Source organism: Rhinolophus sinicus, chromosome 1 (genome assembly GCF_057876585.1).
Source record: "Rhinolophus sinicus isolate RSI-liver-muscle chromosome 1, RSI-T2T, whole genome shotgun sequence".
Taxonomy (NCBI): Eukaryota; Metazoa; Chordata; class Mammalia; order Chiroptera; family Rhinolophidae; genus Rhinolophus; species Rhinolophus sinicus.
Genome location: NC_142501.1, coordinates 214148212 through 214165518, shown reverse-complemented (window position 1 = coordinate 214165518; position 17307 = coordinate 214148212). Strand labels below are relative to the sequence as shown.

General features: G+C 54.0%; 1 protein-coding gene across 3 annotated transcripts in view; it reads right to left on the bottom strand.

Annotated features, from left to right (window-relative positions):
• Positions 1 to 614: 614 nt before the first annotated feature.
• Positions 615 to 17307, bottom strand: part of ZFYVE28 (zinc finger FYVE-type containing 28) — a 71735-nt gene continuing 55042 nt past the window's right edge. For 2 of the 3 annotated variants that reach the window (XM_019711498.3, XM_074320295.2), the window contains exons 9-13: positions 6379 to 6497; positions 4715 to 4831; positions 3741 to 3845; positions 1371 to 1474; positions 615 to 881 (exon numbers count right to left, since the gene is read on the bottom strand). In XM_019711498.3, coding sequence (XP_019567057.3) covers positions 750 to 881; positions 1371 to 1474; positions 3741 to 3845; positions 4715 to 4831; positions 6379 to 6497 — 577 coding nt within the window. In that variant the 3' untranslated portion in view covers positions 615 to 749. The other variant, XM_088793280.1, reaches the window with a different exon arrangement.

The following is a 17307-nucleotide window of genomic DNA, read 5'->3' as shown; positions in this document are numbered from 1 at the left end:
GGCAGCCAAGTGGCCACCCAAAGACCTAGAAACCTCTGCCTGTGGGTCTCTACGCTGCCCCTCCCCACAAGCTGGTGGACGGGGGCGGGCAAGCAACACAGGGGCACGCTGCTTTCCCAGAGGACCACTGGGTATAAAGAGATGCGTGTTGCTCAGCTGAGGTCCTCAAGGGAGTGGGGAGTGGGTGGTGCCCGGGGATGGGGTGGGTGCTGTGGTTCTGGGGCCCAGGGGAGACAGTGAACGCCCTTTCTTGTTCAGCAAGCACACGGGAAGCCCTGCAGGGCCCTGAGGCCTGGCTCTTCACCCGGAGGTGTCCACTATCTGCCCCGGGTTTAGCCCCAGTACTGAGGTTGCCTGGGGCTCAGAACAGGACCCCACTTCCCTGTCACGAGCAAGCGCTGAGCAGGCCTTCTGCGTTGGCCGAGCCTTGGGGCAGCAACTCAGCGGGCCAGTGGACAGGCAGGGGGAGAGCCCCCATGCCTGTGCAGCCACCTGGCAACCTGGGTACCCTCGCTGGCCAAACTTGACCTCCTGTTGGCCCCTGCAGCTAGCCTGGGGTCCCCACGGGTCGGGCGACCAGCGCGGCTGGGACGGAGGCACTGAAGTTCTGGAAGTCTCCGTGGCAGCAACTTGATGAAATGCAGTGAACCCTCTGGAAGCCAGCACCTGGAAGGAGGGGTCGGGGAGCCTTCCTGGGTGCCTTCCTGGGAGCCTCTTGGGCCCTGGAAGTCTGGCGAGGGCCGGCGCTGTCAGACGCCTGCCTTGTCGCTGTAGAAGGGTGTGACGTGGAACACGTAGCAGTGTGTGCACACGCGGACTGGCTTCACCTGCCCGTAGCGGGGCAGTGGGGCAGAGTGGGAGGAGCAGCGCGAACAGAAGATCTGGAAGGAAAGGCAGGGTGGCGGGCCCAGTGAGCTGGGGGCATCCCACAGCCCCCCAGCCTCAGCCTCCCTGACCGTGGCCCCCACAGAAACCCCCAGACCAGGCAGGGCCTTCACAGGCCCTGTGTGGGGCTGGAACCTTCAGGAAAACCTGGGTCAGTTTGCAGCCCCAGGAGGCCAAGCTCAAGGAGGGCGTCCTGGCCCCACCCCAGGGCTGCTGCAGGCTCCTGTCCAGCCCCTCTGTTCCCTCTCCCTCCCCAGCTCTGAAGCAGCCGGGACTGGGCCAGGCATTGTCCAGACTCAGTGGACCAAGCACCTGGAGTCCAGGCCTTGTGCCAGTCACAGCAGGCCTGGACTTGGGGCCTGTGCACGGACCCCAAAGGCCTTGCCAGCCTCGCTGACTTCCAGATCCTGTGCTGTGTCTGTGGGCGGGCCCCCAGGGTGCAACACCCAGGTGGGGACAACCTCCGGCCTCTGCGTCCCACGTACCTTCCCGCAGCTGCGGCAGTGGTGTTTCCTGCGGATGACGGTGAAGGGCGCTTTGCACGCGGTACAGAAGCCACAGGCCTCGTCTGGGACCCACTCGGGCGGGTCTGTGACAACAAGAGTGGGGGACACATCAGGCAAGGGAGCCATGCGGGGGTGCCAGTAGGGGCAGGTGGGCGGGTGAGGGGTCTGAGGTGGTACATGCGCAGGAACCTCTGGTCGGGTGGCCCCAGTGGCCCCGCCCTGCTTGTCTCCACTCCTCCCGGCACTCATCACTGGCTATGGTTTGGGAAACTGGCAACATCCCATGGATGGGAGCTTTGCAGCTGTGGGCAGTGCCCACTGATCAGAGCCCAGCAGCAGCCTGTGCCTCCCCCAGGACTCAGGACGTGGGCAGGTGTATCCACCTAGGTGACCCTCTCCCAAACCTCTCCCTGTCAGCACCCACCTGGCAGTGCCCTTGGGCAAAGGTGGGGGCTGAGAAATGAAGACATCGACCTCCTCTGTCAACTCCTCAATCAACGCTCTGTTGGGGTCAGGGGTCCCGGCCCTGCCCACCCATGCTGTCCTTCACCCCCTGCAGTTCTGAGGTTCTCAGGGAGGACGGGCTGGGGGCCAGGTAGACAGCCTGTCTCCTCTTTTGGAGGCCAAGGCTGGCTGCCTACCCCTCCCTGACACCTGTGGAGTCCAGCCAGGGGCCAGGGGCCACCTCCTCCTGCAGGTGGGAGCCCCTGGTGAGGTCTGCTCCGGAATTTGGGGGGCGTGTTGGTGTGGGGAGAAGCGCCTTACACAAAATGGCCACTTCCCTCCCACCGAGGGGCCCACTGTATACCAGGTCTGAGGTCAGTACCGACGTCACCTCGGACAGCTCCCTCGGGCCACAGAGTGTGCTCAGACGTCCTGTCTACCCTCCACGACCCCAGGCCTTACCCTGAGCTCCTCCAAGTGGGACTGGGCAAGGCCACCCGTCCACTGGAGGCCCGAGCTCTCCTCACCTCAGCTTGCCTCCTCCTCACCTGCCATCCTCCCAAGGATCCTGTCAGCTCACCCCACACCGCAGGGGGATCATTTCTCATGCTAGCCCACACCCCACCCCGTAAAATCCTTGGCTGGTCCCATGAAGTCCCAGCCAGCACATGTGCAGCCCCTGGGGGCCACGTCAGGCTGGGTCTCCAGCTGAGACAGAGGAGTGTAGACTCTCGCCTGAGGACTGTGAGTGTCCAGAGGACCTCCTGGGCCTGGCACCCACTTCTCCGTGACGTTCCAGGGCCCAGGCCCTGCCATGGAGCAGGCTGGGCTGGCAGCCCAGGGGCGTGCATTGGCCACTCCAGACCCCACAGTTCATTACATTCAATCCCACGAGCAGAGGGCTCTGAGTTCCTGTGACAGACGCTTTATAGCATCACATCGCATCCGATTTTCACAGAAAGGTAAAGAAGCTGAGACAGGGAGCTCAGGAAGGTGGGGAGCCTGTGCTGCTCCTGACCCCTCACACCCCGCAGCCTGTCACCCCCAGGGATCGTAGCAAAGACAGCACTGATGTGTACGCTGGTACGAGGCAGAACACAGGGAGGCCGTGAGCCGGGGACTGGTAGGGGCCACCCCGGTTGGCCAGGCACGACAGGAGTGGTGTCACCTCTGGCCTGTCACTGGGTTGGCTTTAGCCTCCTTCTCGGCTCTGGTCACCTGTGATACCCACTCAAGCCTATGTGCTGTCACTCATCTTGGCGCCTCTCCCAGGCCTCGAGCCCCCTCCCCGCAGAGGTGCTGTCAGTGCCCCAGCCTACCCTGAAGCTCCTCCCCACCAAGCCACCAGGTCCCCAGCTGGCCAACTGCCGGGCTAGTGGAGCAGCAGGGGGTCCCAGACGACCCCTGGGCTAGTAGGGGAACAGGGGGTCCTGGCTGATCGCAGGGCTATTGGAGGAGCAGAGGGTCCCAGCTCCCACATGACCAGAGTGTGCCTGCATCTCCCTGCAGAGGCTCCTGTGAAGGCTGGGGATCCAGTGTGCACCTGTGCCCCAGGACCAGCCACCACCAGCCCACCCAAAGGCCTGGACCCTGCAGCTCTTTGCTCCTCAGGCCTGTGGGCCCCAGACTAGGAGACATTAAAACACAGACCGGAGGTTGGCCTGAGGTGGTGGCTAAGGGGGCCTGTGTATCCACCTGGGAGCAGAGGTGAAGATACTGGAAGGGGAGGCTCTCCCCATGGGAAGCCAGATGCCCAGAAGGCCTCTGGGGAGGGGCCCCCAGCTGGAGGTACACTGTCTTTACGGAGACTGTGGTCGGGGACAGAAAGGAAGTGTCCAGACAGGGTCCCCACTCTTGGCTCAGCACTCAGAGAGTGTCATCCCTGGTCCCAGAGCCCCCACCCACCTTCCAAGTCCCCATCTCGAGTCTTGGCCGCAAGTTCGGAGGACGACAGAGTCTCCTGGCACAGGGCGCAGTCTTCCAAGGCTGCACTCCGCAGGGTCTGGGTGACTAGAAGAGAAATGGTGACCCCTGGGGTCCATGCACCACACCTGTCCCTGGTGGGTGCACTGCAGTGCTGCCAGCAGAGGCTTAGCTCCCTAAGCCCACCCAGGACCCACAGCGCCCGGAGTCAGACACTGCAGCCCTTGCCAACTGCTCCCGTGGGTTGCTCCTCCCTGGGGGCCCCCAGTCCTGGGGCCCCTGTACTGTCTGCATGGTCAGGTCCCCTGACTGTGAACCCTGAGGCCTGGACACGGCGTGAGGGGCCCACCATCCTTGCTTACAGAGCCAGTTCATGTCACGTGCCTTTTCGAAACTGTGATGTTCCAGAAAGCAGCCCTGCCCAGAATTCCGTGGCTGTTGCGGGCAATGCGGCCTGGTGGTTGGGGGGTCAATGCGGCCAGTTCTGGGAGGCAGAACTGGGTCAGCACACGGGACAGACTGCTCCTGCCCCTGCCGGCGGGTGGTGCCCTGCTGGGCTGGGGCCAGCCCCGCACACCCAGACTCCTTGAGTGGAAGCCCTGTGATGAGGGGCAGCCCAGCAGAGGCGGGGCAAGCAGGGGTCCGGCCCCTTCCCTACTCTGGGGCCCTGCCACATCCTTCCAAGGAACAAGGGGCAAGCTCGCTGCCTTATCTGTGCCTGCCCGGAGCACGTGTGTGTGAGCATGTGAGCACGTGAGTGTGTGTGAGAGCATGTGTGAGCGTGTGAGAGCATGCGAGGGCATGTGAGAGCACGTCCGTGTGTGAGCATACACGTGAGTATGTGAGACGTGAGTGTGTGTGTGACAGCACGTGTGTGTGAACAGGCACGTGTGACTGTGTGTGTGAGGGCACACGCGTGTGTGAGAGCCGCACAGCCCATCTCAGCTGGCGCTCACCCTTCTTTAACTTTTCCTTGTCGTCCGTTTCTGGCTTGGTGGCCATGACCTCAAAGAGGGTCTTGAGAATACTTCTCAGGTCACTGGCGTAGTTGGTCTGCAGCTGGTCAGCCACACCTGGGGGAGGGGGACAAGGGCAGGGTGGGTTAGGTTGGCCAGCTCAGGGACGTGGTGCTGCCAGCTGGTGAAACCTGGCCAGAGCTCATGGTCCAAACCAGTGTGTCCTCAGATGGGTCAGAGCAAGAGGAGGCCACCCACCCCTGGGTGACAATCCTTGGCAGAAGCAAAAGTTCGGGAGTCAGAGAAGGCCGGGGAGGGGAAGAAATCCCGAGCATCCCCACCGTGGTGGGTGGTCGTTCTCACCCATACATCTTATCCTTAGGGTCACAGCCACCACTTCTAAGCAGTCCTGGGTGCTCACTGAGGGGTGATCCGGGAGCCCCAAACTGTGCCCACCCCACGGCAGCACCTTTCACCATCATGGCCACTCGGGCACCTAGTTGTGCCCCCTCCCCAGGCAAACATTTTGGCTAAGTAAGGACTTCAGGACGACCACAGGGGTCCCTTGTGGCTTGGGGGCCGAGAGTAGACCCTGCGAAGAGGTGGTGCCCAGCTCCCCACACCAGCTGCCAGTCACTTCCTGGTAGGAAAAACACTTCCCCCACCCTAGCTGCAGAGGTTCCCTCCCTCCCAAAATTAGGTCGACTCCACCTTCCTCAGTGAAAAGCAATGCTGGCTCCTTAAGGGGTTGGCCAGGCTGCCATTTACAGCAAAGCCGGACTATGGATGCCCTGTGACACATTACATGCTTCCGGAGGGTTCCTCATGCCAGCGGCTGCACTGAACACCCACTAGGCACCATGTTCCTTCACCCTCAAAACCAACCATGTGGTCCATTCTGGTAGATAAGCGAACAGAAGCTCAGAGACAAGGTCCCCCTGGTGCCACCTGGCCTTGCTCGGGCTGTGCCCATGGGGCCCTCAGCAGTGCAGAAGGCTCCCCTGGGACCACGATCTTGACTGTGCAGTGACGCCAGTCCACAGGCTTCCCTCACCTCTGCCACTCCTCGGGCACAGAGGAGGCACCAGGCAGGGGGCAGAGCCCGGCTGCGTGACAAGCGCCGCTGAGCTCCTCTCCCAGGGGGACTTCACACTTTATACTTTTGAACCACGTGAACGCGTTGGTTATTTAAAACACACAAAACGAAAGGAAAACACTAAAGCGACACCTTTTGTGCTCACTCCCCTCTCTGAATTCCCTGGGAGACAAAGAAGTCATCTCCCTCACCCTGCCAACCATCCCGAGAGAGGAAACAAAATTAGTCAGAATGTACAATAAAATCTAAACCACAAAATGAGCAGAACCTCCCTGTGTGGGTAACTGAGGGGCCATGGGGAATGGTCCCCCACTCACAGCTGGGGAACCCTGGTGAAGAATTAAGGCCTCCTCTCTGCTGGGCACATGGGCTCATCATAGGGGTTGTGGACGATGACATGACACAGTGGGAAAGCCCCGGACAGGACCAGGCACCACCAGCACCCCCACATCAGCTGGTACGACCAACACCAGCGGACATCAGGTGTGGCCATCCACACGCGGCACTGGGTGCTCCCCAAAGCACAGACCGGAGTGTTGCACGCCCACGATAGGCCCACACGTGGCACCTGAAATGCAGACAAACAGGCGGTGGATGAGGTCGTGGCTGCCGTGGAACCTGGACCGGATCTTCTCCCTTGTGGCTGCGGGGGCCGCCTCCAGCGCGGGCTTGTCCACCATGGAGCCACTGCAGAGAGAAGCAAACACAGGGTGCTTAGCAGGGCCATGGCAGGGAGCCCAAGAGCCCAAGATCTCTGAGCCGCCCAGGCTCCCACGCCTCGCATTGAGCTGCCCTTCCTGCATTCGGTTTAACATTACGCCCTCACTTCCTCCTGTGGAAGGCTCACTGCACCCACGTACAGCCTCTGCAGTGGGTTGAAGGGGGCCCCGAGAAAGACATGTCCACCTTAACCCCTGGAAAATGCAAACGTGACCTCATTTGGAAAAAGGTCTTTGCAGCTGTAATCAAGGTAAAGATGTTGAGAGAAAATCATTGGGGATTATCTGGTGGCCCTGATCCAATGACACGTGTCTTTATAGGAGATGGAAGAGGAGACAGACACACAGGGGACAGGAGGAGTTGCAGGGACCTGATGTAGAGACTAGAGGGTTGCAGCCATAAGCCAAGGGACACCTGTGGCCACCAGAAGCTGGCAGAGGCTTCTGCTGCTCCCCTCGGGCCTCCAACGGGGTGCGGCCCTGCCGGATTTCCAGTTTCTGTCTTCAGACTGTAAGGGAGTAAGTCTCTGCTGCTTAGGCCCGGTTTGGCTTATGGTGCTCTGTCACTGCGACGCGGTCCTTCTGCACCACCAGGCGCTTCCCTTCTCCACTTCCCAGTGGTGTCGCCTCAGCTTCCTGAGTCTGCCAGCAGGGGTCCCTGGCGGCTCCAAAGGCAGTCACAGTCGTGCCTGCACTAAGTCAGGGCGCCAGCATTGCCCTGCTCCAGGGGGTGCATGTACTGACCACCCAACCTTTAAATCCTGTACCTCCTATCTCTATTTCTGTCCTTTTGTCCCACTTTCTGGGAAAATTCCTCCATTTTTTTCTTTCAATTTCACCTTGACATTTTAATTTCTGCTTTCAGGTTTTTAATTTCCTGCTCTTATTGTAGTTTTGTGGGTGAAAAATATTTTATCTATCTAGAAATATCAGTTATAATTTTTAAAAAGTTGCATTGGTGGCCTGCACGATCTCCGTTTTCCCTTTTGTTTGGGGGCAGTTGGTCTTTTTTCATGCTAGAAGCTTGCCTCAAACACATTTCAGAGGGATCACTGAAAGGCCGACTGGGCGGGGGGGTGGGGGCGGGTGTCCTGTGACTTTGGAAAGACCGTTTGGCTCCACATGAGTCCCAAAGGAGCTGCCCACACTCAGAGCTGTCACCGGCACACCCAGAGCTCTGCCCCTGGGCAGCTGCAGCGCAGGGCACAGATGTTCCGGCAAAACCCATCAGCGATGGCAAAGCAACCGTGGTCTGGTCCTGCAGGAGCAGGTCGGCAGAGGTGGTGGCGGGTTGGTGATCCCTTCTCGGTGACAGGATGCTGCTGACACTGCGTGAGTCCCTTTACACACAGTGGGGAGACACGCAGAGCCGCCCAATGCCTGACTTAGGGGTACCTCCTTGAGGTATAAAGCCATTCAGAAGCACAAAGACGTGAGAATTCAGGCCGGTGACCAGCTCCAGCTATCGCTGCAGAGGGAGGCTGGGCTGGAAGAGGCCCCAGGGCTTCCCGGTTTCCCTCCTCCAGTCAAGTAGGGGGGTGCATGAGTGTGTGTTTTATTGGCACACTCTAGCATAATGATTATTCATTTATGAGTATTTAATATTTCACTGGAACAAGAGGCTGGGGGTGGGGCTGGGCGTGCCAGCCGAGGGCACTCGAGGCTCCACTAGGACCCTAATGATCCACAGCTCTCCCCTCCCAGGTCGCTGGCTTTTTGGAGACAAAGCCCCTGACTTTCAGCCTGGAGTAAGGGTAGGGCTGGCAGCCTCCCGCCCTGGGGGCTGAGTAAGGAAACGGGGTGTGGACTTCACTGTCCAGGGGGTCAACTTCCATTCAGTAACCCCAGTCTCAGTGATAGCTTCACCCAAAAGATCTGAAAGCCAGGACTCAAACAAGTATTCATACAGTAAGTCCTCACTTAACATCACTCACAGGTTCTACGTAAGTGAAATGACATATAACGAAACCTGTTATACCACAGATTACTTGATATAAACAAGAGTTAAGTTCCTAAGGCGATGCATCAACGTTATAACAAAATAAAGTTGAACGAAATGACATTATTCGAGGCCCTGCTGTATAGGAATGTTCACAGCTGCACTATCATCGTGGCCAGAAGGTGGAAGCAGCCCCAGTGTCACTGATGGGTGGAGGGATAAACAGAATGTGGCCCATCCACACAACGGAATATTATTCAGCCTTAACAAGGAAGGACATTCTGACACACGCGACAACACGGATGAACCCTGAGGACATTCTGCTCAGTGAAGTAAGCCAGATACAAAGGACAAATACTGTGATCCCACTTACAGGAGGTCCCTAGAGGAGTCAAATCCATAGGGACAGAAAGTGAATGGTGGTTGCCAGGGGCTGGGGAGGGGGGTAACGGGCAGTGAGTGTTTAATGGGGACAGAGTCTCAGTTTGCGAAGATGAAAGCGTTCTGCAAACAGAGAGTGGTAGTGGTTACATAACATTGTGAACGGGCATAATACCACTGAATTGAAACCTTAAAAAGGCTTAAAATAGTAAATTTTATATTATATGTATTTTACCAAAAAGTAGGGGGGAAAGGTTTAGGGCAAGGGGAGAGCAGAGGAAAAGGAACTGAGGAGGTCTGGGTGGCAAAGAGGCTGGATTGCTTTGACATTAATACAAAAGGTTAAGAGTGAATACATGCTTAAAACCACTGAACTGCACACTTTAAAAGGGTGAACTTTATGGTATATACACTGTATATCAATAAAACTGTTACTTTTAAAAAATCAATTATATTAAGACACAGTAACAATAAACAAGCTGAAAATGAAATTAAACCTATGTGCAATGGCATCAAAAAGTTAAAATATCTGAAATACATTTAACAAAAAAAAATATGAGTTATATACTGAAAACTACAAAATAACACTGAAATAAATTAAAGGAGACCTAAATAAATGGAAAGACATCTGTGTTCATGGACTGGAAGACTTACTATTGCTAAGATGGCCAAACTCCCCTAATTGGTCTACAGTTTAATGCAATCCCTATCAAGGTATCAGTTGCCATTTTTTTCCATGCAGAAATTGACAAGCTGATCCTAAAATTCATATGGAAATGCAAGGACCCAGAATAGCCAACACGATCTTGGAAAAGAAAAACAAAGTGGGAGGATTCACACTCGTGATTTGAAACCTAATATGAAACTACAGTAATTCAGATTGTGACACTGGCATGGGAGAGATATTACAATGGAACAGGACTGCGAATTCAGAAATCAACCGATACATTTATGGGCAATTGATTTTCAACAAGGGTACCGAGACCATGCAATACAGGAAGAACAGTCTTTTCAAAAAATGGTGCTGGAACAACTAACTGCATTTCCATATGCGGAAGAATGAAGCGGCGCCTTACCTAACACCATGTGCAAAAATTGACTCAAAATAAAGCAAAGGCCTAGGACTAAAACTCCAAAATTCTTAGAAGAAAACGTAAATCTCTGTGGCCTTGGATCAGGCAACAGTCTCTTAGATATGACGCCAAAAGCACTACAACCAAAGACAAAACACAAACCTGAGCTTCATCAGAGTTAAAAACTTCTGTGTTTCCAAAGACACCATCAAGAAAGTGAAAAGACAACCCACAGAATAGGAGAAAAATTTTGCAAATTACGTATCTGTAAGGGTATAGTAAGTAGAATACAGAAAGAATGCTTCCAACTCAACAGCAGAACGACAAATAACCCAGCTGAAGAGTGAGCAATGGATACGAACAGACATTTTCCCAAAGAAGACAGACAAATGGCCAATAAACATATGAAAAGATGTTCAACATCATTAGTCATTTGAGAAACGCAAATAAATCAAAATGGCAACATGATATCCTTCTGCACCCATCAGGATGACTGCCATCATTTAAAAAGAAAAAGGAAGAAAACAACAAGCGTTGGTGAAGATGGAAAAATTGGCACCTTGGAGGTCCCTGGTGATGCTCTCACAAGGGGCGGTCACTTTGGAAGACAGCTCAGCAGCTCCTTTTACCGTAAGACCTGGGAATTGCACTCTTAAGGTGAACACCCAGGAGAACTGAAAACAGATGTTCACAGGAAAGGCGCTCCTCCTCTCTGGGCAGTTGCTGGACAGACAGGGTGGGGATGTGCAGGGGGGTCCCGGGGATGAGTGGGACCCTGTGTGTGTCACCAAGAGACAGTCTAGTAGGGGAGCCAAAGCAGCGGGTGAACTTGACTGAGGACGGTGTCCTGGTCTCTCTGCCACAGGACATTCAGCACGTTAAACTTGTTTTCTTGTGTTTGTGCCTCTGTGAAGATGACAGGAAGTGCACTGCCTCAGGGAAGAGGCTATTCAGACAGGAATTCTCCTGGTCTCCCGGGAGGGAGGAAGATGACCCCTGAGGCTGCTGCCGGAGATGCTGGGCACCTGCCCCTGCCCTCCTGTCGTCCCCGAGCCGAGCAGGGGTCAGTGCTAACCAAGAACACCCCACTTCAACTCAAACCCATCTCCCACCCCAACTGTGGAGTTCCCTGATGTCAGAAGGAACCGGGAGTTGAGCAGGAAGCAGATGGACAGGACCAGGGACTGTGGCCCTGCTCTGGGACCTGAGGGGAGGTGGGGACAGGTTGGCTGCACCACGAGCTGCAACGCTATAGGCCTGGACTCTGCCAGCCCCGTTCTCCTGGAGCTCCCCCAGCAGGGTGCCCCCCCCCATGGCCACAGATGTCCACATGTCCCACATGCCAACCGGGGCTGAGGACGTGTACCCTCCCAGAGTGGGGCCAGCTGTATCTGGGAAGCTGGGTTGGATGATCCCCAGCATGTCTGTGGGGGCTACACTGGGCCAAGGGGAGGCTGGCCGCAGGGGCAGATGTTGGCGGGAGAGAGTAAAGAACGTGAGAGACTGGACGTGAGCCCCAGTGGCCTCCCCTCCCCGGATCCCAGGAAGTCCCACAGAGGTCAGCCCCCTTCCAGGCCTGGGCACTGCCTTGTTACCATTTGGATGAGTGTGTTTCCCCAACCAGGGACCCTTAGTCATGTCGTTGAGCTTAAGGGACACAGCATGGGGGCTGGGAAGGTGTCACATGGCAGAGCACAAGACATGAAGGTAGCTCTGGGGACGGGCCGAGGGGTCCTACAGGGGAGGTCCAAAAATTGGGGCCAGATAGATGGGAGGGTCATCCCCAGCTTGGAACTCTGAGCCTGTTTCCACATCTTGGAGCAGGGATAACAATGAAAATGCAGCCATGGATTCAGTGAGGCCAGGGGTAAAGCATCCATGGACATCATCAAAGGCAGCAAGTGGGACCATATTATGGGGACTTGATGTAGAAGAGACAAGGAGGGTGTCGTGGCAGAGAGGGAGGGGATGGTGACACAAGGCACAAATAAGGACAGCACAGAGAGCACCTAGAAATCGGGATGTGGGCAGGGATGAGGAGGCCAACCGTGGGGAGGGGCTGGGGTGGGCCCAAGAGATGGGGGAGATGAGGGCGCCCCCGAGAGTTCTGGGCAGGGAAACATCCCTGGCTCAGCATGTGTGAGGGGAAGCCAGGAGGACGGAGCAGGGACTAAGGACCATGCAAACAAACTCTTCCACTCACTGAATAAGAAATGGGTAATTGAACAAACCTATATCTAGTAAAGGAATTGAAATTGTAGTTAAAAACCTTCTTTCAAAGGAAACACCTGGCTCAGATACCTTCACTGGTGAATTCTACCTAACATTTAAGGCAGAAATAATACCAATTCTACACAAACTCTTCTGTACAAATTGAAGAAATGGGAATGCTCCAAGGTCACTGTAGGACCTCAGCGTGCCTCTCCTCACATGCCTACACCTGAGAAGAACATGCTGAGAAAAGAAAACTACTGCCCAACATTCCTCATGAGCAGATGCAAAATTCTCAACAAAATTTTAGCAAATCAAAGCCAGCAATATATAAAAAGGATACTACCTCATGACTAGTGAGGGTCATCCCAGGAATGCAAGGTTGGCTTAACCTCTAAACATCAATCAACGAAATTTATCACATTAACAGATTACAAAAGAAAAACTATATGATCATCCCCAAAAGACACAGAAAAAGTATTTGAGAAAATCCAATACATTCTTGATAAAAACTCAGTAAACTAGGAGTAGAAGAGAACTTCCTGAACCTGCGAAAGGCATCTTTGAAAATCCAACAGCGATCATCACACCTTATGGTAGGTATTGAGTGCTTTCCCTCTGAGATCAGGAACAAGGCAAAAATATCCTGCGTCAATGCTTCTGTCCAATACTACTGGAGGTCCTCCCCCGTGCAAAAAGGCAAGAAAAAGTAGTAAAGGACATCCAATTAGAAAAGAGTACAACTGGCTTTAGTCACAGATGACATGATCATCTATGTAGGAAATCTTTTAAAAAACCAACTACCATAACTAATAAAGTGAGTTTAGCAAGACTGCAGGAGACAAGCTGAACATACAAAAATTATTTCTATTTCTGGACTGGCCCAGTGGCTCAGGTGGTTGGAGCTTTGTGCTCCTAACTCCGAAGGCTGCCGGTTCGATTCCCACATGGGCCAGTGGGCTCTCAACCACAAGGCTGCCAGTTCAATTCCTTGAGTCCTGCAAGGGATGGTGGGCAGTGCCCCCTGCAACTAGGATTGAACACGGCACCTTGAGCTGAGCTGCCGCTGAGCTCCCGGATGGCTCAGTTGGTTGGAGTGCATCCTCTCAACCACGAGGTTGGCGGTTCGACTCCCGCAAGGGATGGTGGGCTGCGCCCCCTGCAACTAGCAATGGCAACTGAACCTGGAGCTGAGCTGCGCCCTCCACAACTAAAACTGAAAGGACAACAACTTGAAGCTGAACAGCACCCTCCACAACTAAGATTGGAAGGACAACAACTTGACTTGGAAAAAAGTCCTGGAAGTACACACTGTTCCCCAATAAAGTCCTGTTCCCCTTCCCCAATAAAATCTTTAAAAAAAGAAAGTTTCCTTAAAAAAAAAATTATTTCTGTTTCTGTGTATTAGCAATCAACAACTGAAATGTAAATTACACAACTACCATTTATAATTGCATCAAAAATATAAAATATTTAGGGATAAATATGAAAAAAGATGTGTAATACTTTTACAGTAAGAACTATAAAACTTTGCTGAGAGTAATTAAAGACCTAAATAAATGAACAGATACAGTATGTTCATGAATTGGAAGACTCAATATTACTAAGGTGTTAATTCTTCCCAAATTGATCTATAGATTCAACAGAATGCCAATAAAATTCTTAGCAGCCTTTTAAAGAAAGAAAGAAAGAAAGAAAGAAAGAAAGAAAGAAAGAAAGAAAGAAAGAAAGAAAGAAAGAGAGAAAGAGAAAGAGAAAGAAAGAAAGAATCTGGTTCTAAAATTCATATGTAATACAAAGGACCCAGAATAGCCAAAAGAACTTTGAAAATCTCCAACAAAGCCGGAGATTTGTATTACCTGGAGTTATGGCTCATTATAAAACTATCACAATCAAGGCAGTATGATATTGATGTCAATATAGACAAAAAGATCAACGGAACAGACTACAGAGTCCAGAAATAAATCCACACATATATGTTTGACAAAGGTGCAACGGCGATCCATGGAGAAAGGATAGTCTTTTCAAGAAATGGTGCTGGAGTCGTTGGTTTTCCTTAGCAAAACTAAATACAAGTTACACTGACACCTCACACCATAAACAAAAATTAACTCAAAAAGGTTCACAGACCTGAATGTCAAACCTAAAAGTATACAACCTCTAGAAGAAAACAGAGGGGAAAAAAATCCTTGTGACTTTGGGTTATGAAAAAAAGAATTCTTAGATATGACACCAAACTCACAATCCACAAAAGAAAAAAGTTGATAAATTGGGCTTCATCAAAGTTAAGAACTTCTGCTCTTCAAAAGATACTCTTAGAATGAGAAGACAAGCCCCAGACTGGAGAAAAGATTTGTAAAGGAGATATCTGGTAAAGAACTTGTATCCATAATAAATAAAGAACTCTCAAAAAGGAAACAAACAACCTGATAGGAAGAAACAGCAAAACGGCTGCCAGCACCTGAGGACGGGGAGATGCATATCCAGACCCGAGACAAGATGCTGCTCACACCATTAGAATGGCGAACGCGAGAAAGACCCACCACACGAGTGCCGGCGAGACGCGGAGGAACTGAGCTCTCAGACGCTGTCCTGCGTTGCATGCCGATTCATTTCAAAACAGCTGCTTAAAACATGACTAAGACCACCAGGTGTGTTACCACTGTGCTCACATGCTGCTGCTGACGCAGTGCCTTCCTCTCAGAAAAGTGCCACCCACCCTTGCCCTCCAAAGCTCTCTGGGATTTCCTGCCCTCGGCCTCCCTTCTGCGCTCTTCCCTGTGCCCTCTGCTCCTGGGGCACCTTGGCCCCAGCTGGCCTGCCTCCCTGGCCACCTCTCCTCCAGGTCTCAAAGGATGTCACTACCTGGGGGTGGCCTCCCTCAATTGCTCTCACTGAAGGAGCTGCCCCACACCCGCCTGGACCCTCCAGCTTATGACACCATCTTATCCTCTTCCTGGCACAGGTGAAGGACGGCTTGGAGGGCGGGGGAAGGGATGATGGCACAGGGGTGCAGTTGGCAATGATGAAGGTGGAGAGCAGCCAGGTGTGTGTGGGGTGGTGAGATGTTGGGGTGCAGTGACGCTGGAGGGAGAGGCGGGGTCAGGAACCAGGGGTCTTGAAGGCCACGGCTGGGTGGGCCCACGATGGGGCGAGGCTGAGGGGGCAGGGCCAGCGCCGGGCTCAGTGGTCGCCCTGCAGTCAGCCCCTTGGCCAGGCCTTCTCCACCCAGAGCACAGCCAGGCTGGGCGTGTTCTGTCCAGCTCAACACCCAGCTGTGACTTAGCGAGAAAGACTTCAGACACTGGTGGGCCCATCCGGGGAGGAAAGCACCCCTCTCAGGATCCCCGAGTACCTACTGTGTGGGGAGCTCATTGCACCTTATGGGGTTATCACTGCCCCTTGTGGGGTTCCGGGGCATCAGTTACTGTGCTCACTGCAGGGTACATGGCCAGTGTAAGCAAGGGGCTCAGGCAAGCACCCAGCCCTGCCCTCAGCGGCCCAGCCGGCTCCTGTCTGGTCCCATCTAGCCCTGTGTCATCTGCACAGCTCTCTCTGTCACTTCTAAACAATTGACTTGATGACAGTCATTAAGCCTAATCTGTTTTTTCCAGAGTCTAATTAATTCCAGTTCCTCCTCTATTTTTACACTGCTCAATCACTCTTGTTTTCCTCCCAGGGGCACGTATGGTGGGAGGCCTTGGTGCTCCTTGCAGACGATGGAACCCCTGCCATGGGGCTGGGTGGCTGCAGCAGCCAGGCCTGTGCCACTGCCTGGCCCCAGACTGGCTCTGGAGGAAACAGCAATGACAGGCACGTCCCTGGGACAGGACCTGTGGCCCAGGGTCACACAGCTGTCAGAAAGAGGTCAGGGCTAGACCAAGCCCCACTCTGTCACCCCATCCTAGAGTGCCCAGGAGAGCCCAGCATTGGGGTGGGGGGCCCAGGCATGGCTTACTGAGTGGTCGCTCAGTCCAGGTACTCACACCCCTTACTTTTCAGCTCAGGACCGGCCCCCTGGGTTACCCCCAACAGCTGGCACAGAAGCTATGGTTATTGATCATATGCTGGAAAGGGAACATGTCCTTCTAGACCACGGAGGCCAGAGGACAGCAGTGGTCACTGGGCACCGATGAGGCCCTGCCCAGGGCAGGGGCGGCCCCAGGGCATCAAGCAGCCAACCCCTGACTCCGTCTGCAGGAGGGAAAGACAGTTCAGTGACGTGTGAACAAAGCAGGTCAGAAGTACCAGCCCCACACCTCTGGGGAGGTTTCCCAGTGACGGAGGACTTACCACTCACCATATGCTGCTGGAGGAAGCTCAGCCTGTGCCGGCTGCATCCTGCCCTTCTCTGAGCTGGGCACCAAGGCTTCTCGGGGCCTCGCCTGGAGGGGCACCGGGGCGATCTCAAACCTTTCCCTCCATAGAGAGAAGAAGATGGGGCCCGGGGGAGTTGGCACCATACTCCAGAAACACAGGGTGCTGCCTCTCTGTGGCCACAGCTGCTTGGGGCTGGACCCAGGGTCCCCCAGCAAAGGGCAGAGGAGCCTGGGTGGAACCACTGCAGGGCCACAGTGCAGGGGAAGATGAGGTATCTGCTGGAGGAGCCAGGCAGGCAAGAAGCAAATTCAATGAAAAGCTGCAGTGAGAGGCATGGGGCCCTCCAGCATCAGTCAGCATCAGACAAAGTTCCACTGGAATGTTTCAGATGACCCTGTCTAGAGGTCACACCACCAGTGGGGAGTGAAGAACAGTGGATATTGGGGAAGGAATTAGTGAAATCCGGTGATGTGATGGGGAGATAAAGTTGAGACTGAAAACAGCAAGATGACAAGGGACATAGCAAATAACAACCCTGAGTAGCAGTGGTAAGTAATGGCTGTGACTAACAATCCTGAGTAACAGTGGTAAGTAACAATCCTGAATAACAGTGGTAATGACGGCAAGTAACAGTGGCTGAGTAAGATGTGGAAGGAGATACGGAAAGACATACATGGCCTCTCGGCTCCTCCTCTAGACACTGTGTGAGCTGGGGACTGTTAGCCCATTTTGCAGAAGACAAAACTGAGGCTCAGGGAGGTTGACGACCAGCCCCAGGTTGATCAGCCAGTCCACAGACGCCCTTCATCCCCTAGGCCCCACCCTCCTGCCACTCTTGCACACGCAGAAGAACA